General features: G+C 43.0%; 1 protein-coding gene across 3 annotated transcripts in view; it reads right to left on the bottom strand.

Annotated features, from left to right (window-relative positions):
* Edc3 (enhancer of mRNA decapping 3) overlaps positions 1 to 25296 on the bottom strand; it is a 41624-nt gene that overhangs the window by 9701 nt on the left and 6627 nt on the right. For 2 of the 3 annotated variants that reach the window (NM_153799.3, XM_011242760.3), the window contains exons 3-5: positions 24196 to 24515; positions 12942 to 13277; positions 420 to 573 (exon numbers count right to left, since the gene is read on the bottom strand). In NM_153799.3, coding sequence (NP_722494.1) covers positions 420 to 573; positions 12942 to 13277; positions 24196 to 24515 — 810 coding nt within the window. The remainder of the gene's footprint in view (positions 1 to 419; positions 574 to 12941; positions 13278 to 24195; positions 24516 to 25296) is intronic. The other variant, XM_006511247.3, reaches the window with a different exon arrangement.

Raw genomic sequence — 25296 nt, 5'->3', positions numbered from 1 at the left:
CGTTGTCTATCTAGGACACACCCTCTGGTACACGCAGGCTCTGCTGCTAACGGTGGCCTTTGGGCAGGCAGAAACCACCTCCTCCACTAGGGTGTCAGGGGTCTCTAAATGTCCTCATCAGTCTGCATTCAAGGCTGATGTGCTTTCTAGTGAAAGGCCAGATCTCTGCAAGGCGTCTCAAAGCCAGACCTGACCATCAACGTGGATCTCACAAGACCAGACAGCTGCTGTCAGCAAAGAGGGAATAGTAAGGACTTCCAGCAGAGAAAGGGCAAAGAAAAAAGTTAGCAGCGTCAGAGGCTCATAGGGGACAGCAGTGACCGCCTGGCAGCAGCTCCTATGTGCATGTGAGGTGTGTGGGCTGACCAGGCAGGGCACTGCCACCTCATATTCAGCACTGCCAGTCTAGAGACACTCACCTGTTGGGTCCTCCAAGGAGAGTCAGCGCCATCTGACTGGCACACACACCAGTCATCTCAAGTCTCCGCTCTAAGGTCAGCCCATGCTTCTCAGCCACAGACAACAGCTTTTTATGTAGCTCATAGGAAACACTTGGGACTACCAGGCCAGAGTCTGTGGTAAAAAAGAGGCAAGGAGCAAGGGAAATTATTATAAAAAATCAGGTCCAAAAATGTGGGCATTCTATACAGATTCTGCAAATGCCAACTTTTTCTTTTTCTCAAAGGAAACAGGACTTTTCATGTAGCCCAAGCATAATCTTGTTACGTAGCCAAAGATGACCTTAAACTCCGAATCCTCCTGTTTCCACCTTCTAAGTGCTGGAATTACAATAAGCACACACTTGCCCAGTTTATTCAGTATTGAGAATTGAACCCAGAACTTTGTATATGCAAGGCAAAAACTCTATCAAGTGAGCTTTATTCTAGGCCAAATGCCAGCCTTTTAAGAATATGCCTTTCTGGGGAGGTTGTAGTACGCCTTTAATGTCAGCATTCTGAAGGCAGAGACGGTCCAGTCTCTGTGAGTTCGAGGCCAGCCTGGTCTGCAGAGTGAGTCCAGGAAAGCCAGGGCTGTGTAGAGAGCCAGCCTCCTCCTCCTCCCTGAGGCACAGTGTACTTGAGAATACATGGCAACCTACATTACTTGTTCTAGATCAGCAGTTCCCAACCTGGGTCACAACACGGAGGGCACGGAGGAGGGGAGAGGGGAGTGGGGTGGCAGCGGCAAATGCCTTTGCGCAGAGGTGGCCTAAGACCATCAGAAAACAAAATATTACAATTCATAGCAGCAGCAAAAGTACAGTTATGAAGTAGGAATGAAAATTATCTCATGTCAGGGGTCACCACAGTGCAAGAAACTGCATTAAGGACTGGCAGCACTAGGGAGGTTGAGAGCCACTACTCTAAAAGCAAGGAGGAATGTGCTCTCCCTCCTCAGCAATCCAGCTTAGGCCACTATAGCATCCCATCACAATAAAACAATATCTTTTCCTAAAAATGGAAAAAGTCACCTTGAACTTTAGAGTTTTCTTCACAAACAGGCTGCTCCTCTTTTCCAAGAATCGGAACAGATACTAATTCATCCTCTGACCCCTTTAAACACTGCCATTCTTATCAATTTCTTGGTAGGAGGTCACACTCATTTGCTCTCTGCTTCCTCTTATTTCTCTCTTCCAGGTAGTTCTTCCTCTTAGCTTAAGAAATTCAGCCAGCAACTTGTTTTCTCAAGTAACATTGTCACTTTCTCCCTATGCACACTACCCAACCTTCTAGCCATCAAGAAGGTCTACAGTGAAACAACGTCAAGCTTTACTTAAAAGAACATTTTTTTTTCATTCACCAGAAACAAAATTCTAAGAGTTCTGAAGTTTATGTGGTACACATCACATATATTAGCGCCTGCAGACCAGTAACATCTTAGAGGTCAGGGAACCAAGCACAAAGCAACACCAAAGTAAAAACTTGTGATCTGAAGCCCTTTCCTTAATAACATAGGTCTTGTTCTCCCAAAATAACAATGTCATCTTCCAAATGCAATGGCCCAGAAAAGCAGGTCCACTGCCAGGAAGACCTTTTAGCTTCCCTGTCTGAACTGGGCTGGAGAGATGGCTCAGAGGCTAAGAACACTGGCTACTCTTGAGAATACATGAAGACCTATGTATCCAGACTGGAATCCCAGCACCCACATGGCAGTTCACAATCATCCATAACTCCAAAGAATCTGACACTTCTGGCTTCTGTGGGCATTCATATATGTGGTAGTCACACATGCAGGCAACCACCCATACACACTTAAAAAACACAAACAACAACAAAACAGGCTCTAGTAAGTCATCAGAGGATTGCATGCTATCTGTGTCAGGCATTTTGGATCCCAAATTCTTAACTCCTTCAAGTAGGGTAGTGACCCTTTTATATCAATAAATAGCCATGATTCACTGAGCTTGTTGCATCTCTGTCTTTAACACAGGCATGGTCTCACCAATTGGTCAAATGTACAGACACAAACCTCACACTATTTATGATCTAGTCTAAAAACATTAGTTTTCTTGTGGATTTATCATCATCCCATTGCTCTAGCATTCTGATTAGAAAAATCTGCCTGCCCACTGGTCATTTCTAGGGAAATTTCATTTATTTCTATTATGAATGCAGCCTTGGATGTGTAGATTGCCCAAACCAGACACAAGAAGGATATTTGCTGTGGGTTTTGGCAAAAGGAACCAAGTGGAAAGCCCAAGTCTATGGCATTTAGGCCTGTGTCTTCTCAAGTAAGGCAGAATAATACAATTTAATGTAAGGAAGACATAATGAAAATTGCCTAACATTTGTCAAAATAAATGTCAGCTGAGTGCTTCTGCCTGCCTGCCTCTCATGTTTGTTATGGGCAGAGGTGACAAACAGTGCCATTAAGAACAAGAGCCTCTCTTTCCACCCCTTTCTAAAATGTAAGTCACTGGGGTCCCAGGTGCCAAGGCTAAAGGTGCAGCCTGACCTTACATGTCAAAAGCTGATTAAAACGGCCATGTTTAATGGCCTGCTTTAGACAGACACATATTATCAGAACTAATTAGGAAGCCCTGATAGCAGTAAAAAGGCTGGCTGAATTTTCAAGACTCCTAAGCTGTCCTGTCCAATTAGCTGCACACCTACCTCAAAAACCTCTTTACCTCCAAAGTCATGCAAAGGAGAGCTTTCACTCTGTCTACACTCCCTCACCTACTTACCTGAACAAGTACGACTGGTTTAAAATGGGTGACCTGCTACACTGTAAATCAAGCTTTTCAAGCTCTTATGCTGTACAGACAGGACACTCTCTGGGAACAAGGAGATTCATTTTCAGCCGGTTCTCCCCTCACAGTCTTAGAGAATATGAATGAAGCTCTGGAGATAAGGGGAAACAAGCAGTTTCTACCCTGGCTAGGTGCTACTCCAGCTGGGAACAGAGTCTCCTACCGTCTCCCCCGGTCTGTAATGATGGCTGGCATAGTTTGATAGCTAGCCTAGAGTGAGGTGGGGTAGGATCCTCTCTGCCTGCGGTCCTATGCTGGGGACCTTACTGGAGCCTGCTCTGTTTGCTTCTCCAAAAGGAACACACAAGAATCCAAAAAGTTCCTCTTAAACATTTATAAATAAAGTTCAAGAAGCTAGACAGGCTTATCAGAAACAGGCAGGAGGAATAAAATAAGCCCCAAAGGAAAGGAAGCAAGAACATAGCGTGTATACTGCGAACAATAACACTGGCCATCTGAACATGGGCCAAACCTAATTATGTTTGGGTTGGAAGGTGGATCTTTATTGTTTGCAAATCAAGGCAGTCAAATCAGTTGCTGGGTTTCTCTGAATATCGTATTTTACAGCTGTACTGACTAAAGGCAGAGCTAACCGTATCCAGTCATGACAAGCGCAGCATTTGTAACGCTCCCATTAACTTCTAGGTATCATGGAAAACAACTCAAGCGCACACTGCATAGGCCAGGAAACGAGGCTCCTCTCTGCACACTTCTACAGCCTGGCTGGGCTGACTCTTGGGTCGTAGGACCCAGTGGTCTAGCACTGCATGTGTCTGCCACTCCCATACTGTCACTTGTGCACTCTGCCTTCCGGTCCACAGCACTGCAGACTGTGTCTCCTCACAGACACACCTGTCCTGATACTCTCCAGGCCCCAGTCCGGCAGTACTACATCCAAGCTTCCCTCCCGTCCACCCCGTCCAGCCTTCCTCCTGCCTGACTCTTACAGCCAAGTGCCTCTCAGTGTAATGCAATCTTTACACAAAGGTGGCTCCTTAGTGGGAGAGGTTCTGTGCCCTGTATCTCATCAACAATGGACACAGCTCCACTGATGGGCAAGGGAGTCCTCTGGATCTGTGAACTGAGTCTATTCTGTGGCAGTCCCAAAATGGGGAGTCTCGGGGTAAGCATGTCTTCCTTTTACGTTTCAAAACCACCTGCAAATTAGCACCTTCAGACTAGCAATGTATAGGCAGCCCCTCCAGATCAATATTAAAGCTACCACAAAATGCAATGTGGCATCAAAAGGAATTGTTAAGAGAAGCCTAATACTATAACAAACATTATCCTGGCACAGGAGGCCTTCCGTTCTGGCTGCATCTATCCCACATCCTGTACTTCAGACACCTCGTCTATCAGGCCCCAGCTACCTTGCCAGCTTCTAGTCTCTATTCCAACAGTTCTTTTGGGAACTTTTAGCTTCCCTCTCCTAGTATTAGAATCTTCTCAATTTTTACTTTAAAATATTTTTATTTATTTACTTATTTGTGCATGTATGTCATGGTATATATGTAGAAGTGTTAAGAAAACTTGTGGAAGTCAGTTCTTTCTTACCATTATATAGTTCTGGGGAGATTAAACTCAGGTAGTCAGACATCAGATCAGTAAGTTTTTTTCTGAGACAGGGTTTCTTTGAGTAGCTCTGGCTGTCTGTAGACCAGGTTGGCCTTAGACTCACAGAGATCTGCCTTTGCCTCTCAAGTCTTAGGATTAGAGGTTTGTACCACGGCCGCCCTGCTCAGAACAGTAAAATATATATTTTTTAAAGATTTATTTATTTATTTATTTAACGTGAGTACACTGTCACTATCTTCAGACACACCAGAAGAGGGCATTGGATCCCATTACAGACGGTTGTGAGCCACCATGTGGTTGCTGGGAATTGAACTCAGGACCTCTAGAAGAGCAGCAGTCAGTGCTCTTAACCACTAAGCCATCTCTCCAGCCCCAAGACCAGTAATTTTTACTTTTAACTAATACATTGAACATAAAAGTTATATATCTTAATGTGGTACCATGTAACAAACATTGAGGATGTGTAATGTTTAAATTAGGTCAAACCCAGTGTTGGACCCTAAATGCTACAATACCAACCCGCCATGCAAGATGTGCCTATTAATTTAATAGTAGCATGGGGGTTATGGGGTAACCAACTCAGATCCTCAGCAGGGATCCGAGGCCTGCTCCACGGGGGTGGGGGTGGGTGGGGGGGATGATCATGCTCAGTACTGTAAACCTGATTTACAGCTCATGGCTCTAGAGGCCCTAAGCCCTAGGGGGAACTCACTACTGATAATTTACTAAATGGACATGTTGTCAAACTGCCTTCTATATATTTAAGTTTATTCCCATATATTAGTACAGCTCTCTAACCTGGCCACAGAACACCCTACACAGTGGGCAGTGGTTAATAGAGGCTCACAGCTGTCAAGAGTGCTGAGAGTAAGTGGCTGTTGAGAGTCCAGCCCTAAACCAGACATGTTCATCAAACCCCCAAGGCTCAAGCCACATCCTGGGAACAGGGGATGGGGAAGGTGCTGAGAAATGCTGTCTTCTGGACAGGACTTGGCCACTGCTCTTACGCACTCACTGTAGTCATGGTCACCTGCACAAGAAAAGGCCAGAGAGCATGCAAGAGGCAGCACAGAAAAAATAAAAATAAAAAAACTTTAAAAAAGGAGGGGAATGCTGGGAGTGAATATGATCAATGCATGGATATATGAAATTGTCAAAGAATAAATTAAATAATTAAATCAAAAGACAAATATCACTACAATGAAAAGGTCAGAGGGACAATACTTTACCAAATGACCTACCATAGGCTGGTTACAGGATAGATTTACATGAGAACTCCTAATGCGATGCCTTGAGAAAGACATGACCCTACTCCTCACTAAAGAGCATGTCTAACATGACAGTCTACAAAGCACTGACCTAGACTATTCAAAAGTATGAGGATCACAAAAGATAACAAACATTAGGCAGGGATGTGGGGACATGCCTTTAGTCCTAGCATTCATGAGGCAAAACCAGGCAGATCTCTGTGAACTCAAGGCCAGCTAGGGCTACAAAGCAAGTTTCAGGGCAGCTGGAGCTACATAGTGAGGCATGGTCTTAAAAACAAAAACAAAAAAACCCTACCAAACAAGAAACCAACCAACCAAAAAAGATAACAAACATGGAAATTGGTCTAGACTTTATGAAGCAAAAGGAACCCGACAAGTAACTGTACATGGGCAAAGGTGAACTAACAACACAGCTATAAAAACAGTGAGCTGAGCATGTTGGTGTACAACTATCCCAGCACTCAAGCAGCAGAGGTAGGCGCATCGCTGCATCTATGGCGCAGCCTGGCTTCCATAATGAGAAACTGTCCCAAAATAAAAACAAAAAGCATTACTGGAGGGGTGGCCCGATGGCTCAGAGTAAAGGCACTTGCTGCAAAAGCCTGAAGCGTATGCAAAGGATGACAGATGGAAGCTGTGAGGTTGTCCTCTGACCACCATGCTTACTGTGGCAAGAACTGGCCCCTCTCAACCCCTACCCTGTTAAAGGTGTGCACCACCATGCCTTGGCCAAGGAATAATAATTGAAAATTAAGTGCTGTAGGCAGGCATGGTGGTATATGTCTATAAAGCAGCTTCAGGAGGCTGAAGCAGAATGACAGCCAATTCTTGGCAAAAGAAGGATACACAGTGAAATCCAGTCTCAAAAAGCCAAATAACAAAAAATATCCCCCTAAAACCTGAGAATAAAGGACATTTTAGAAACAGTTGTAAAGCTTTGTATATAGGTAATGTATTTTAGGTAATATTTTTGTCTCAATTTAGAATTTCCTGAGAACAATCCTGTAGTCTGATTGTACAGAGTAATAGATATCTCACAAAATATCTGCACTTGGTGGTAGAAGTACAATGGTTAGGTGCAGCTAAATTCTAAAGGATTCAGAAATGTGCTGTGTTTACATACTTAACAAAGATGCCAAATGGTAACTGAGATGTCTTGAGTGAAGGATGTATGGTTGGTTATTCACTACACTATTTAAGTGGGGTTTTTTAGAATATTTAAACAGTTTCAATAAGGAGTTTACACTGCTACACACACATGCAAACCACACACACAGTTTGAAAGAAAAACAAACAAACAAACAAACAAACACAGTTAAGTGCTACAGAATATGGTCATTATTAACTTTGCAAAGTAACAAAGCACCAAGCCAGAGACAGGCTAGGGAACAGAGTGAGAAAAACAACCATCAGACCCTATTTTCAGAGTTTTAGAATCTGAACAGAAAGAATACACATTCAGGAATCAAAGAGAACACATACTATCCTGAACTGGGTCACATACAGACACACAAACACACAAGTCATTCTTGACCAAGTCTTCTAACTTCAGCAAAACAGTGATGACAAAGACAAGAACTCAACAGTACAATCTCAGGGATGCCATGAAAATCCCATGACCTGAGTACTTGGAGTCCTTTGAATTTGGATATAGCAAATACTCACTGCACATTACCTGTTAAGCTGTTGATTGTAACGCTGCTGCACCAGATGCCACCACCCATTTCAGCCACAGCTAAACACTGAACCCATTTCTATATTTGGATATTTACATATTTGGCTATCCAGTACTCTAAAGATCCTGAGGTAACTGAGTAGATATCTAGTACCTAGTGTTTGGCATGTGGTAGATTTTATAAATGTTGATGCTTTGAAGTAATCTTGTGGGAAAACTCAGCTAATTAAGGTCAAGGTCCACCATGACCCCGTACCCTCTGGGCTCAGTGCAATATGGGCGACTCCCTTCCTTAGCTGGTTTTCTCCTTCTCTGACCCTGGCTAGGGAATTCTAAGACCCACCATACCTACCTGTACGTGAGGAACGTCATGTAGCCGCAATTAGTTTATGGATCAGTTTCCTTTCCCCTGACAAAAGCTGTCCAGCCATCTGAAATGCTTCCCCATGGTAATGAGGCATTCCAGGTACACTAAACCCCCAGCCAATGACATTTGTCCATCTAGGATATCCCTACTCCTCAGTCCCCCAAAACTTTATATGCTTAACTACCCCAAGTAAAGTGACCTGCAGTCCTGGTATGGTTTATTTACTGTGCATACTCACAGGGCTTTGAACCTCCCCCAATTACCCTGTGGACTGTATCAGTGGATGATCCACGAGAGCAGGGAGACCCCACATAATCTTACTAAGGCAGTCTTTGCAACTACATTTAAACTTTACTGAGTAACCAATAGGAACTCAGAATTGTGCAGCTTGCTTTTCAGTCTACTTTATTTGACAATGATCACCCCACTCTACAAAGAAGGGCCTGGGCTGAGTAGCTTCCTATTGGCCTTAGAATTCAAGATCTTTATTACTGAAACTCACAACTACCCTCTCAGCTCTCTATTCTTCAGAGTGGAACCGCTACCTTTTTCTTTCTCTGGGCTCAACTGCAAAGCATTACAGAAGAAAAGAGGGGTGGGGACTCTAATCACAAGACCATATATATAGCTCCCTGCAGTCAAGCAACCTAATTACAGCTAGGCTCCTATAGCCACTCTTCCTTCACTACACATCCAGTCCCTTTCAATCCTCTGAAATATTCAACAGTTTAACTGAATCATTATATGTATGTGTTCAATTATTCTATTGTATCAAAATCTTCTGCCATATCTTTCTCATCTTTGTGTTTACACTTGATGGCCCAAAATCCTGATATATTAGTTTTATCTTGAATGTCAAACTGATTCTGCTTCAGTGTCTTCTGTTTCTCTCATTCTGTGCTAAGTCTTACCAAAAGTCCAGTAAGATTGGGATCATATAATGCTCTGATCTAAAATCCTTCAGTTGGGCTGGTGAGTTAGGGTAAAGGCACTTGCTACCAAGACTGACACAAGGGATCCACACAGTGGAAGAAAAGAACCGTCATCTCCAAGTTGTCCTCTGACCTAACATGTGCACTATAGCATGTATGCAACATACATACACATTTGTGCACACACATGCATGTGTAAAAAATTATTTTTAATTAAAATGACAGGTCTGGAGAGATGGCTTAGCAGTTAAGAGCACAGTCTGCTCTTCCAGAGGTCCTGAGTTCAAATCCCAGCAACCACATGGTGGCTCACAACCATCAGTTATAAGGTCTGACGCCCTCTTTTGGTGTGTCTGAAGACAGCAACAGTGTACTTACATATAAGAATAAATCTTTAGACCAGAGCAACTAGAGCAAGTGGGGTCGACTGAAGTGAGCAACCTTCATTCCCAACAAATATATGATGGCTTACAACCATCAGTATAGCTACAGTATACTCATATACATAAACAAACAAATAAATCTTTAAAACAAAAAAATTAAAATGACATCCTTCAGTTGTTCCCCAGGTGTAGGACAAAGCTAGCAAAGCTATACAAGGCCCTCTGTGCTCTGGTCCAAAGATGCTTTTATTGCCTTCTAGTCACCCTACAAACTCTACTCTCAACCAAACCAGCTAGTGACCAACACCCGCCACCTCCCCCCAAGCCTTTTGCTCACTAGTCATCAGTACCTGCATTGTTTCCAATAAACATCCTCTTCTCAGCCTAGAAAATCCTGCCCAAGAGCTTCTGTCCTGTTCCTTACTCTAAAGCTTGCAACCCCACCTGAAGCTTGCCTGCCTTTCAACACCTAGCACTCTTACTATCCACACCCTCCTTGTGTTTTGGGCATTCAGGGTATCTTTCCATCTCCTATGACTTCCCACTCCTATTCCCATGCTAAGGACTGAGCCAAGGGCCTTGAGCACACATATCAAGCTCTTGGCTGCTAAGCTATACCCCAGCTCTTCCTACTATATCCTTCTGTTGTTGTCCCTTTGGTTTTTTGAGATAGGGTTTCTCTGTGTACCCCTCCCTCAAGTTGTCCTGGAACTTGCTATGTGGACCAGACTGGCTTCAAACTCAGGGATCTGCCTGCCTCCACCTTTCGAGTGCTGGGATTAAAGATGTGAACCACCATGCCTGGCTCCCTCTACATTAAGAGCAGGTTACAAATAATGAGCACACAGCAGTTTCTTCTGGTGTTTGTGTGCTTTTATGGGTACATATCAAGGCCAGAGGCATGCACCACTACCACCACCACCCAGTCACTATCTTGCTTTTTAAAGCCAGATCTAAAATAGACCCTGACACACTGGTTGGACAGAAAGCTCTGGGAATCCATCCTGTCTCCAGGTACAGAGTGGGCCATTTCTGAGACAGCTCTTTTTAGAGACTGCAGTCTGTTTGCCATTCATCAGATTTCACTTCTTATAACTACAGTCTTCCCTTCTTAACTTGTCCACATACACAAGAGAAGATGTATCAAATAGATGATTTCTCCAAATATCCCGGAAAGGTGGTTTATCTGATGCTAAGAAACATGTGGAACTGAAGAGTGCCCAGATCTTTGCTATTTGAATACTGCTCAGTGAAACCGGCTTGAAGACTGTGCTTTGAAATTGGAGGAAAATGATGATTTTTACCTGCAGCAGAGCTGCTCAGTGAAACAACTGTTGCTCTATTTCTAGCAGGAAAAAGGAAATGACTTTCTACTAACTGTTGTTAGAGAAGACAGGAAAGCTGGGTGGTAAGAGGCTGCTGGGCTCCTGTGCCTTCCTGTCATGCACGAAGAGAGCCTCGGGCCACAAGCTGCTATCCCTGAGTTCTTGGTCAAGAACCAGCACATGTGGCACATGGTTTCTTGGAAAATAATTTCATGAGGATTGAACTTTCTACTCCCGTCATTAAAAGATGAAAACAAAGCTGGAGAGGTGCAGTGTCTGATGGGAAAATGAGCACCTGTTTGGTCTCCTCAGGAAATGTCTTCTTGTGCTCTTAAGGATCTGAAACGTCCTCCTCATCCTCACTGTGGGTCTTACCTTCGTAGTCACTTAACTACAAGGCAGACCATAATGCTCCCAAGCTCAGGCATTCCTTTGGTCTACATAATCCCAGGAAACCACATACCTCCTAATCCAACCCCACTCTGCAGCATCACAGGGAAGACAGTCCAGAGCCACCGCAAGAACAGCAGCTGGTAGGGAGGTAGGCCAGGGAGTGCGCCTAGTAGCTCATTTTGAAAAGCCTGAAAAATCAGGCTGGGCGGTTGGTGGCACAATCCTAGCATTTGGGAAGTAGAGGTCAGTGGAGTTTGAGGCCAGCCTGATCTATACAGTGAGTTCTAGGACAGCCAGGGCTACACAGAGACACCCTGTTTCCAAAAAACTAAAGGAAAGGGGGAGGGGGAGGGGGAGGGGGAGGGGGAGGGGAAGGGGGGAGGGGGAGGGGGAGGGGAAGGGGAAGGGGAAGGAAGGGAAGGGGAAGGGGAAGGGGAAGGGGAAGGGGAAGGAAGGGAAGGGGAAGGGAAAGGGGAAGGGGAAGGAAGTGAAGGGGAAGGGGAAGGAAGGGGAAGGGGAAGGGAAAGGGAAAGGGAAAGGAAAGGGAAAGGGAAAGGGAAAGGAAAGGGGGAGGGGGAGGGGGAGGGAAAGGGAAGGGAAGGGGAAGGGGAAGGGAAGGGAAGGGAAGCAAGTGGGCTTGAAATCTGAGCAAGGCTACCTGTCCTTACATAAGTAGTTTAGAAACCCCAAGGAGTTCAGCAGTCACACTGAGACTTAAGGAAGTCTCCTCCTTAGATGCATGCCTACCAGTGGAGAACTGGAGCAACTGCAGTCTTAGCCTGGCAGTCTGCCTATCCCTCACAGGGCACATAAGCTGTCATCTAACAGCCAGTCAGAAATTCCTCCAACGGCAATCCAGGTGTCTACACATTTCTTCCTGGGAGCACTCACAAGTAAAGTCTCTGTAGTCTTCAAACTAAAATGGAAACATACTCATTTTCTTTCTATTTAGTAAACAATTATGGCTTCCCTTTGGCTCCTAGGATCACTCAATGATCTGCATGCTGTGTTCTAACAAATCTAGTTACTGTGTGGTTTGAGAAGGAAGGGTACTGATGAGGCAGTCCCCTACAGCCACTTTCATCTGTGCTTCAAGGCCATAGGCTGCTCTTCTAGAAGCCTGGGGCGGTAATCCCAGCACCTTCATGGCTGCTCAAAACTGACTCTAACTCCAGTCTAGGGGAATCCAGTGCCCTCTTCTGGGCTCCAAGCGCTCACAAATAGACATATGCAAGCAAAACGCCCATACACATAAAATTAAAGAGTAAGTCAATCTAAAAGAAAATCACTAAGGCAAGAGAACTACACTATAACACAGAGGCTTTTATAACTACAAAGGGACTACTCTGTTAGGAGAGAACCTTAACCAGCCAAACTCTCTCAGTGGCCAAGGCAGGTAAGGGCAGAAGGACAAAGACATGTAAAATTTTAATACTCCAATTTCAATACATGGATTTTACCCATCTTCAATTCTTTCTTGCATCAGCCAAAAACTAGCAAACAGAACTATATTTTTGGTGAAATATATAGTTATCAGGGAGACCAGACCAAAGAAAATGTCACATGAACACTGTATCTGCCAGATCTAGGACACAAAGGACAAGTATTAAAATTACCCCTCCACCATATAAACAATAACCCTGCAATAACAGCCAGGTCACTAATTTCTGATGCAAGATGTTGACTTCTAAACAACCGGGTTTTTCTGTTTTAAGCAAACTCAGCGTAAAGGACTCAGCATAAAGTAAAGGACTCAGCGTGACTTACCCGTGCAGAACTCCTTGCTCACGCTGTGTGGTACTGTGATCCTACGGTACACAATCGGCTCCGATTCCAGGATGTTTTCATCATGGCGGTACCTAGCAGGACGTTCATTTGGGACACCCCGAGAACGGGAGCCACTTCTCCTCTCGTAAGTGTCGATCTCCTCAAACACAGCCGCCTTGTCAAACAGGGCCAGGTTCCCCTCAAAGTCAAAGTCCGTGTCTGGGAGCTCCTCGATATCGTCTCCAAAGCACTCGTCATCTTTATTCTTCATCTGGCCATTTTTTAAACCACTTTTCTTTGGAGTTGCCTGGTTTGGGTGCCTGCTACTAGATGACCCTGAGGGGAGGGGGAATAGAGAACAAAATCAGTGTGCCAATGTACAATGTCAAAGGAAGATGTTAGTCATCTAAGAGAATAGAGTCAAAGGGAAAGGCAGAGTATTTCTATATCACATTAGTAGCAAAAAAACAAAAACAACAACAAAAAACAACAAGCACACAAATCTCACATGGAATAATCAATCTGAGAAACCACCCAAATAACTGAACATAAAAAGGCAGCTGTCCTGAAAAACCTTAATTAGTGCTTCCTTTCAGAAGGGAGGAGATGACAGAAGTTTTGTTTATTGAGGTTATTAATAAATCCCCCAGGCTGGCTCTGAACTCCCATACAGCTTGGATCACAGTGTGCACCACCATACAAAGCAACAGAGGCTCATCAAATACCACCAGGTACAAGAATGGAGTCCATGGGAAGATGCTGTCCAGCTCTTCTCTGCATAACCACCAAGGTTCTTTCTGCCCCAATTTACCCTCAGGCGAGACCACAGCAGGCAAGAATCCAGACAACAGATCCAGATAGTCTGAAAGGTCTTTCAATCCTTGTTTTCTCAGGACTTTATCTCCTCTATGTAAACATTTTCTAAACTTCAAAGACAAGCTGAGCACAACACACATCAACACTGTAGCACCCAACCACCCTGTAGAAACAGGGTGGTTTAGACTCTACTTGGCTGCTATACGTCAATCAACACTTCTTTTGCCGTCAAAGAGAAAGTCCCATAAATTTCTCCAAACCAACCATTTGCAGAGAACCAAGAATTATCTTTATAAATTACACCTACACATCATTTCAGCTCAACTGCATTGCTCCTTTTCACAATCCTTCCATGGACCAAGAGCTTTTCATAGTTTTGTCATCAATGTGTAATCTAGAGGCTAAGGAAACAGCAATCATTAGAGTATGTGCTGAGCAGACATGACAGCCTGAGCCTGGATCTTTAGAATAGATAGAAAAGCTGGATGTAAGGTGGACACGGCTGTAGCTGAAGGACCCTGAGAGCTATTGATGAGCCAACCAGGCCAGGCAAATCCGCAAGTCCCAGGTTTAGTGAGAGAGATTCTGTCTGAGAGACTGGAAAGGAATGAAAGTGGGCACCCAGTGTTGACCTCTGGCAGCAGGTGCACACGTGGATGTGTATTAGCATGCACACACGCATATAAAACCACACAGACACACACATACACAATGTACATACACAGTTACAGAATTTAGGGATGGGTTGAAGCCCAGCTGGCAGAGTGCTTGCCCTGCATGCACTAGCTCTGGTGGGCACACCTGTAACCTCCACACTGAGAAGGGGAGGCAGAGCTCAAGGTCACCTACTGGTATAGGCCACATGAGATCTTGTTTTAAAAAAACAAAACAAAAATCCAGAGTTACATATAGTCTTATATCTCCATCAGACAAAGTGTTCACAGCACAGCTTCCAGGCAGTCAATACACAGCTGACAAATTAATCCACACTAGTGAAGCTATTTTAACATTATTAAATATTATAAAATATAATTATTATACAAGTATAACTCATGTTTTCCTAATGCCTAGGTATGGAAAATTTTTTGCTGGTTTTGGTAGTAGGGAACCTGTGATTTCGGCCTCTGAGAAAAAAAACACAATGAAAATACTGAAGGGGAAAGAGTAGCTGAGATACCACTGACAGTTCAGATTATAAACCCCTAAAAGGGAGAATAATTCAGAGAGTAGACTAAATTGCATTTTCATCGGTTTGTCAGACACTTCCCTGAGGCATGCTGAGTTGCATAGCCAAGGGCTAGGAACAGACTGTGCACAATCAATACTGACTACAGAGAATAAAGTATACCAACAGTGAGCACGTGGTGTGGACTCAAATCTTAAAAGGTCCTCAGGTGTGTGTGTGTCCAGAGGAGGACGTCAGGTGTCCTGCTCCATCACTCTCCAGCTTATTTCCCGAGACAGTCTCTCACTGAGCCTGGAGCTAGGCTGGCAGCCCCAGAGATGCCCATCTCTGGCCTGCACAGGTTACAGACACAGGTAGCCATGCTGGGATTTCACTTGGGTGCGGGAGATCTGAACTCAGACCCTCACACTTCCACACAAGTGCTCCTACCCACTGAGATGTTTCCTCAGCCCAGAAAGTTATAAAGTGCCACAGAGCTATGGGTAAGAAATAGAGCTAGGTTAAGAATGGGAGAACAGGCATGAAAATACAAAGTTAAAACAGTATGCGATCAGGAATATTTGCAGTTAGAGGGCAGAAAGCACAGGACAAAAAGTCCATCTCTCAAATAATCAATGCACTGGACCAATATGAAATCAAGTCCCTATGAGGAAATAGGCACCAATAGTAGCCCAATACCAATAGTAACCCAACGGCCTCTCCAGTAGATGTGCTCATCCCAGGTCCAGACAGGACAATCCACTGGGATACAGAAGGCATCACAAAACATTTTATTACTCACTTGTAAGTAAAAACTGTAGGAAATCGCACTTCATGAATTTACTATGCTGATATACACTAGCATCCCTATGAGGTTTCATGCCAGTAAATCACTATCATTTCTGAGGTATCTGGAGAAAAACCCAGGGTTCTCTACTTAGTAAGTCTGTACATTCAAGTGCTTTTTGGTTTTGTTTTGTTTTTTTAAAACAAAGTCTTGGGGCTGGAGAGATGGCTCAGTGGGTAAAAGCACTGACTACTCTTCCAGAGGTTCTGAGTTCAATTCCCAGCAACCACATGGTGGCTCACAACCATTCCTAATGAGATCTGATGTCCTTTTCTGGTACATCTGAAGACAGCTACAGTGTACTGAGATATAATAATAAACAAATCTTTAAAAAAATAAAAAGAATATGTTACATTGTTTGGTATGCAACACTACGGAAGGCAGCAACACACAAAGACTGCTGCATCAACAGGCAATAATTACAGGGGCCAATCTATAGCTCTTATGACTATCACAGAAATGTATATATCTGAACACAAGAAACTTAACAAAGTAGTATCAGTTGACAACAACAAGAAAGTTACTATAGTATGTTCTTAATTAATATCACACTAGCAAGGTCATGCTACTGAAATGCCCAGCACAAAGTCAACGAAAATAAGCCTAGGTGGCTGTCCATAACCACTTCTCAGCATGCTGACAGCATGCCCACTACAGAGGCAGCAGGCTTCATGACAGAAAATGATCTCTGCCCTGAGATACTGGGCACTGAAGACGAGGTTTGGCTTAGCTGTGGAACTCTCCAAATTTAACTTGCAGCCAGAGCTGTTTACTTAGATTTCAAGCATCTGTGGCGTGTGCTCTCCCCACAAGAGCGTCCACTCAAGAGCTGTGCTCTAAACTAGGACTATCCATTTTCCCAATACTATCATCGATGTTTTCCAAGAAAATACTAATAAATCCCAAGTCAGGAAAAAAATGATTAGGAAATAAAACGACTTGGTTTTTTAGCGAAAAGCAGGTAAGCTAGCCAGTCGGTTGTCAGTCTCCCAGTTGCTTAGACTTTACTGTAGACTCGCGAGTCCCTGGTGAATAAGCATGCTCAGTACTTGGCTCATTTCGCCCACGGGTCTGGCAATGCATTTAAGCAGGCTGGCCTCTGGCCACTGGGAGAACAAGGAACTTCCCTTGGAAAAGATAAACAGTCCTTCCCAGGCTTGCATACCTTTCAAACACGGACCAAGCACTAAGACTGGAAACTGGCCTTCCTGTGCCATTTTTCTGCCAGCCTTTGATACACAGGCCCTTTGGCCAGAACATTTTGTAACAAGCCCACAGTTGTGTAACCCTAGTGTCACTTACTAACTGGCTTCTGTCATGCATACAGTATAAAGAGGAACTTTGTCCTATACTTAAGGTTCTAAAGGGTGCCTGATAGTCAAACGGAAATATTTTGGTTCAGACTCAGAATTTATGACAGAAAGCCTGTCAACATTGGAAACATTCTGGTCATTTATCAAATTACAGCCCTATTCTTTCCAGCCTGGCAAACAGACAAGCACACCAGAGATACAAAGTAGTAGAACCATGGAACCCTAAGTCCCAACCTCAGACGACTAGCAAATCTAATAGTTCATTAAAGCCCAACCACACTGCAACAAGCTAACATCCAACATCTGTCCATTTAAAAGGTTTAACTATACTTTCCAATTTCTATCTTCAATAGAGGAAGGGGGAACTTCTAATTTATGCATATGTGTTTCCGGATTGGAGTGGGAAATGCCTCAGAGGCCAGCAGAAATCATTAGATCCTCTGGAGCTGGAATTACAAGCACTAAGAGCCCCCAAAATGTCTTACCTGTTAGACAACTTCTGCTTGTATAAAAATGGGCTCAGAGCCCTTTCATGTTCTATGAACAAAAGAGCCTTAACAATTCAACAGCATGTAGCTAATGTATGACTGCCACAGTCATGATAATGTGATTTCAGAAGAGTGTTTTTATCAGTCCCTAAGAGCCATTACTTTCAGCTGACATGGGACTTATAAAAGAGGTTTTTTTAATTTTAAATTTATTATTAGTGTATGTCTGTGCACATTTGTACCCAAGACACAATGCCCGTGAACTTTTGATCCTCCTACTTCTACCTCTCAATTGCTGGGATTATAGGCATGCCAACAAAGATCAGTTTGTGTGGCCCTGGGGATCTAATCCAGGTTTTCATGGTAAGCATGCACTCTGGCAACTGAACCACATCACCAGCATGACAAATATGATTTTTACCCACACAGAGACCTATATACACTTAATAAACCTTAAGTGATTTTCCTCATCTGTACCATATGGTTGATCTTCCCACAGCCTGAGCATCAGCTCCCACTTCAGGATCCTGCCCTGTTTGAGTTCCTGTCCTGACTTCCTTCAATAATGAATAGCAATATGGAAGTATAAGCCAAAGAAACCCTTGACTCTCCAGCTTACTTTTTGGTCATAGTGTTTCATCGAATCAATTGAAACCCTAAAGACACCATTCAAAGAGTTAAGATAGTGTATGATTTAATCTGACATCCTGGAAAGTGAAAACTAGAGGACTGCCAAGAGAAAGTGGAAACAAGGGAGGGGCAGCTGAACAAGTGAGGCACAGAAGCCTGGTTAGGACACTGAAACTATGCTATATGGAAACTGAATGACAAACATTCCACCATGCACTTGCCAAAAACCCATAAAACGTTATAGCAAAAATATTCAAATTACTCAGTAGGTTTGAGGAATCCCAAGATGGAATGAAAAATGGCAACCCATCTGTATTATGAATATAAGAAACAAATCAACATGGGTGAAAAACTCTTGAGTAACCCGGAAAATAAATGGAATATGTAAGATGAAAGGCAAGAGGAATCACACATATGCTTACATTCTCTGTGACAGTCTCCACAGGGCTGGGGAGTACAAGTTAGTAATTCTGATATAGACTGAGTATTCTCCATCTGAAATACTTGGGTTCAGAAGTGGTTGGGATTCTAGGAATATCTGTACATACATAAGCTATCCTAGGAATAAGACCCAAAACTGAACACAAAATTCATAAATGCCTTTTTCACACAGCCTGAAGGTGATTTTATATAATATTTTTAGTATACCTGATTTTGATAGCAACCTGTGACATGTGAATAGGTATGGAATTTTCTAATTGTGACATCATGTCACTATTCAAGTGTCAGATTTTAGAGCATTTTAAACTTTAGGTCTTCAAATTAGTGATGTTCACCCTGTATCACTACACATACACTGGAACCAAGTAATAGATGACAAATGGTAGGAATCAAGTTTCTCACTGTTGGCATGAGAGATGATAATAAGTGAAAGAAGGTAAAAGTGATCCATAATGCATCATTTGGAGAGATGGCTGTCAGCTGTAAAGAGCCAGACCCACATGGAGGCTCACAACTGCCTATAACTCTAATTCCAAAGGACTTGATTGACACCCTCTTTGAACCTCTGTGCCATGTGGTACATAAAAATTCATGCAAGCAAACACATAAATAAAAATAAACAAATCTTTAAAAATACTAATCCATGAATGTATTAGTTTCCTGTTGCTCTGGAGAGGAAAGGGTTATTTGGCTTTCCCTTCCCAATCACACAGCTCATCACTGAGGGAAGCCAAGGCAGGAACTCAAGCAGAGTAGGAACCTGCAGGCAGGAACCGAACGAAGCAGGGCCTTGGAGGAATGCTGCTTACTGGCTTTCTCTCCATCATTTGCTCAGCTTGCTTTGAAATACAACCCAGGACAGCTGGCCAAGAAGTGGCATCACCCATGGTGGGCTGGGCACTCATACATCAATCATTAATCAAGAAAATCTCCAACAAAAGTGTCTAAATGGAGGCCACTCCTTAACTGAGTTTCCTTCTTGCTGGGTGACTGCAGTTTTGGTCAAGTTCACAAAACTAACAGACACAATGAGATAATGGAATGATGTTGGCGATGTCAGTACAGACTCACATTTAGCATAGTAAACATGGTTCCAGACATAAATATTTATACACATTTATAAATATAGACACATCTGTTTCTTTGCTGTCAGTTATAAGGATGACAGTAATTAGCAATGAGTAAACCTACTGGTTTTTAATACCAAAAAAAGGAGACAAGGAGCCTGATTCATTTCAGGTTAAGGCAGAAAATGCACAAGATAAGCCTCAAATATCTTTAGTGTCATAAAGGAAGTATTAGAGAATAAGAAACTATTTCCCTGTAAAGTGTTCCTATAGCCAAAGCTGAAATAATATGGCACCAAGTGGCAGCTAGAGACACAGCACCTGCCTAACCTGCAACACCCTGAGTTTACTCTCCAACAACAAATAATTATAATAGAGTAGGGGCTGGGGAGATGGTTCAGTGTGGTGCTATGTAAGCATCAGGACTTTAATAATTCAGATCCCTACCATATACCCAGACAGACAGAAAGACATACAACATACACATACACACACACACACACACACACACACACACACACACACACACTTGAAATCCCAGCATTAGGAAGTAGAGACAAGAAGACCATAGGAGGTCAGTGAGCAGCCAGTCTGGTCAACTGGGGAGCTCCAACTTGAGTAGAAAAACAAGGTAAGGTGCAGAGTGTGACAGAAGAAAATACCCAGTGTAAACCTCTGGTCTCTACAAGCACACACACATGGACAGATCAGCATACACAAATGCACAGTGCACACAACAGGCACATAAACACATAATCAATGAGCCAAGGACAAAATAAATACCTATTTCTACTACTATCAATGAATCAATAAGACAGGAATGTTGACACATACCTTTAATCCCACCATTCAGAAGGCAGAGACTCACAGATCTCTGTGAGTTCTAAGCAAGCCTTGCCTACATAATGAGTTCCTAGTCAGCCAAGGGCTATATAGTGAAACCTTGACTCAAACAAAAAAGGGCATAAATAAATACACAGGGTAGGATTCTCTGGTACTGATACTTCCAAAGAGTTTATGGAGACATTGTTCCAACAGTAATTTTTCACACTTTGGATTTAGGCTACACAGAATTATTTTACAAAGGAGAAACTCAACGTGCTATTTTAGTCAGGTGACCGAAGTCACTGTGGAAAGTCATATATTACAGTCATTGCACAGACCCTTGATACACTATAATAAAATAGTATTTTACCCTTTGTGTTTTTTCTACCCAAAATATACTAAACTAGTCTAATCACAAGAAAAATATCAACTAAGAGGCTTTCTACAAAATAAATGACCAGGCTGTATCAAAAGTATCTGTTAACAAAAATAGGAAAGCCTATGGCTCAAGTGATGGTTTAGTGATTAAGAGTATAAACTGCTCTTCTAGAAGACACTAGCAGATCACAACCTACTATAACTCCAGTTCTAAAGGACTTCCTTGGATACCTGTATACATATACACACCCCCCCCCAAATAAACAAACAGACAGACAAATATATAGTCAGTTAAAGATTAGTAATTTCTTTTTTGTTTTTGTTTTTGTTTTTCTAGACAGGGTTTGTGTGTGTAGCCCTGGCTGTCTTGGAACTCACTCTGTAGACCAGGCTGGCTTCAAACTCAGAAATCCGCCTGCCTCTGCCTCCCAAGAGCTGAGATTAAAGGCATGCACCACCACACCCAGTTTAAGATTAGTAATTTCTAAATGTAACAGATGTTAAATAACATCTAAGACAAGACATTAGGGTAAAACATGGGCAACCTGGATAAAATATGTACTTCATTCAAAAAAGACTAAAATCCAAGTGGCCTGAGTCATTCTCTATGCAAGCACTCTAAGTGTTCCTTAGGATACACAAGCACTACTGCAAGCATTTTAGTCTTCTGTTTTAGGCCATCACTAATTAATACAGTTGCTTTACAGGAATTTAAATTGCCTAGAAATATTCTTTTTATTGCTTTCTTCATTTAAAGTAGGCATTTCTTTTTCTTGTTTTGTTTGTTGTTTTAAATGACTTGTTTCCCTTTATACTCACGGGCGTTTGTTTGCATGGGCGCCATCTGTCTGAGGCTGTCTGACCCTGGAGATTACTGTGAGCCGCCATGTGGGCACTGAGGATTGGAGCCAGCTCCTCAGGAGACCAGCCAGTGCTCTTAACTGCTGAACCAAAGTAGGCATTTCTAAAACTTAAAGTGTTAGGCTTGACGCAACGTCACATCACAAGCCAGAACGGAAGCAGCACACTAAAACCTTACCACAGGGCCACTGGGGCCAACAGGGAGGAGCCAAAAGAACAGTAAGTGGCACCTGGATCCTTTCATGGGCTCTAGAAAGCAGCTCATTCTAAATTCTGCCTGTTAGTAGGGAATGCCTTGGTTTTAGTATGACCCTGGTTTGATTTTATGTGTTAGTGAATACACACTTAAAATTCTTAATATATTTGCTTCTAGATATAAAATGAAAGAAAAGAAAGAACAGTGTGCTGGATCGTCAACCTGACACAGGCTGGAGTCACCTGAGAGAAGCGAACCTCAATCGGGAAAATGCCTCCATGGAATCAGGCTGTGCGCACGCCTGTAGCCCACTTTCTTAGGTTAGTAATTGCCTGGGGGTGAGGATGGGAGTCAGCTGATTGTGGATAGTGTCATCTCTGGACTGGTGGTCTAGGATTCTATGGGAGGACAGGCTGAACAAGCCATGAGGAGCGAGCCAATAAGTAGCACTCCTTTGTGGCCTCTGTTCAGCTCATGCCTCCCTGCTTGAAGTTCCTGTCCTGACTTCCTTAATGATGAACTACAATGTCGAAGTGTACACTGAGTAAACCCTTTCCTCCCAAGTTGCTTTGGTCATGGTGTCACATTCCAACAAAAGTAACCCTAACTGAGATAGTTTATCATTTATAAGTACTTCTTAAATATTTATTTTTATTTATATGTATGTGTCTGTGTGTCTATGCATATATACAGGTATCCAAAAGACAGAAGAGGACCTTTGGAGCTGGAGTTACAGGCAGTTATGAACCATTTGACATGGGTACTGAGAATTAAACTCAGGTCCTCTGTAAACATAGCCAAAGTGGGGCTGGTGAGATGGCTCAGTGGGTTAGAGCACCCGACTGCTCTTCCGAAGGTCCAGAGTTCAAATCCCAGCAACCACATGGTGGCTCACAACCATCCGTAACAAGATCTGACTCCCTCTTCTGGAGTGTCTGAAGACAGCTACAGTGTACATTACATGTAATAAATAAATAAATCTTTAAAAAAAAAAAAAAAAAAAACATAGCCAAAGTGCTCTTTACTGAGCTTTCTCTCCAGCCCTTGAAGTAATTTTAAAAATTGTATCTTTTTTATTACTTTATATGTATGAGTGTTTTACCTACATATACACATGCACACCACATGTTTACCTGGTGCCTTTGGAAATCAGAACACAGTGTCAGATTCCCCTGGCACTAGAGTTAAAGAAAGTTGTAAACTGTCCTTTGCATGCTGAGAATTAAAATGGAGTCTTCTATAAGAACAAGTGCTCTTTACCAACAGGCTGACTATCCAGCCTCCCTAGAAGTAATTTTTAAAAGAATGTTCCTATGTATTTAAAGAACATAACAGATGTGAAAAAAATCTGTTATGTCTCAAAATTACATTACTCTAGTACATATGTTTAAAAACAGTACAGGTTCTAGTGACCCATTTATGGTTCTGTATCTGTTACTAGCAAGCAAAACCAGAGTGTAATATAAATCAGTAAGTGCTTTCCTCAGTGGCCTCTAGTGGGGACATTAACCACAACGAAATTTAAATTATCAGTCTGGGAGCTGGTGATATTGTTCAGAAAGTAAAGGTGGTTGCCACCAATCCTGACAGCCTGAGGTCAGTCCCTGGACCCTCACGCTGGAAGGAGAGAACCAACTCCCACAATCTGTGCTGACTTCCACATACACATAAATAAATGTGCTTTAAGAAGAAATAAAAGTAAAATACTCAATTTAGGATAGGGATAGAGCTTGGTGGCAGAATGCTTGCCAGGTATGCAAGGCTCCAGGCTCAGTCCACATCACCTCAACAAACAAAACAAATAAAATGGTCAGCTTGCTAGAAATGAAAGGTAACAGTGAAGCCTACACTAGATCCCTCCTCTCTAAGAACAGAAATCTACTCAAGAATTAGCTGGAACAGCCCAAGTAGAGTCAACTCAAACATCACAACCACCACCAGTTATCAGACTTAAAACGTCAATATGGCACAGATCCGCGACCTTTCCTGAAGGAAGAAAAGCAACATCGTGGGCAAGAAGCTTGGGTGTACCTCTAACAACTCACTTCCTTTGCCTTGGTTCTTGAGGAACTGGCCCTGGAAGGGCAGGAACAACTGTGTCTCCGTGGTACTCTGCAGGTACCCCCGTTACATGAGTAATGAAGGACTCCCGGACAGAGCGACAGTAGGTAAGTGTTTACAGCCTGAAACACGAGGTTATGAAAGACAGCAACCTGACTGTACTTACAGGAGTTGTGCCGACGACGGAAGCTTTTGGACTGACTCAAAGATTCCATGTGCCTGTCCACATAACTCTTTGAGCACTGCTGCTGCTGAGGAGAAATGGCAACATCCTGGCTCTTCACATCTGTCCTCTTAGGGATGCTCTGAGGGGCACTACTGGAAGAGGCTGGCTTCTTGACCACCTTGCCTGTTCCATTCTGACTGATACTCATTTGGTACCCAACACCAGAAGGGCCTAATTCTGTCTGATGAAGGTCTCCAACCTGCTGGTTGTCTCCAGGACCTGGTATCTCCAAAATTTTTAATTCTGTAATATCACCTGCCCTGAAACACACAAAAATCCAAGTCTCAAAATTATAAAAGCAATAGGAAAGTGGTAAGGATGAAACTGGAATTAAGAGAAATCACCTGCACTCTGCAAACTACATTAACTCAGGGTTAACAGGTAAAACTAAGAAGAGTAGTGGAACATTTACAGACAGTGCTCAGCCACCAACTCTCAACTCATACACTACGTTAGAGAACCAGCTGTTAATAACAACTCTATAACTAGCTTAGATTTCCAGAACACTAGTGGCTTTTTAAAATTCTTTCACCCATTCGCTCCTTCAATAGGTACATATAATGCCCTTACTATGTGATAAGCCCTGGTTATGAGCAAGATACAGAGCGACACAGTACTTACTTTTAAGTAACTCAGTCTGAGCACTGGAAAAGACATGTGCAGTGGGCAGTAGGGAGAAAGATATCCCAGCCAGAGAGTCAGAGACTAGGAAAATCTGACATTGTCCACAGGAAAAATGCTTGTAGAAGGCCATCGGGAAGGTAGAGTGATAGCCAAGGGCCAGATCATAAGCACATGGGCTTTTCCATGGCAACAGGAAGGGGGGAGAACCCAACAGAGCATTGCAGCTCCGGCCTAGAACCCTACATCTGGGAGGCAGAGGCAGAATCAGCAATTTTGAAGCCAGCACGGTTTACATAAAGAGTTACAAGGCAGCCAGGGTAATACAGACCCCTCCATCTCTTTTCTGCGCTGGGCAGCTCCTGACAGGAACTTTCTTCTAAACTCTAATAAAAATGTCCTCTCAAGCTTATCGTTTTG

Source organism: Mus musculus, chromosome 9, assembly GCF_000001635.26.
Source record: "Mus musculus strain C57BL/6J chromosome 9, GRCm38.p6 C57BL/6J".
Lineage (NCBI taxonomy): Eukaryota > Metazoa > Chordata > Mammalia > Rodentia > Muridae > Mus > Mus musculus.
Note: the sequence above shows the minus strand (reverse complement) of the source record. Positions and strands in the feature narration are given on the sequence as shown.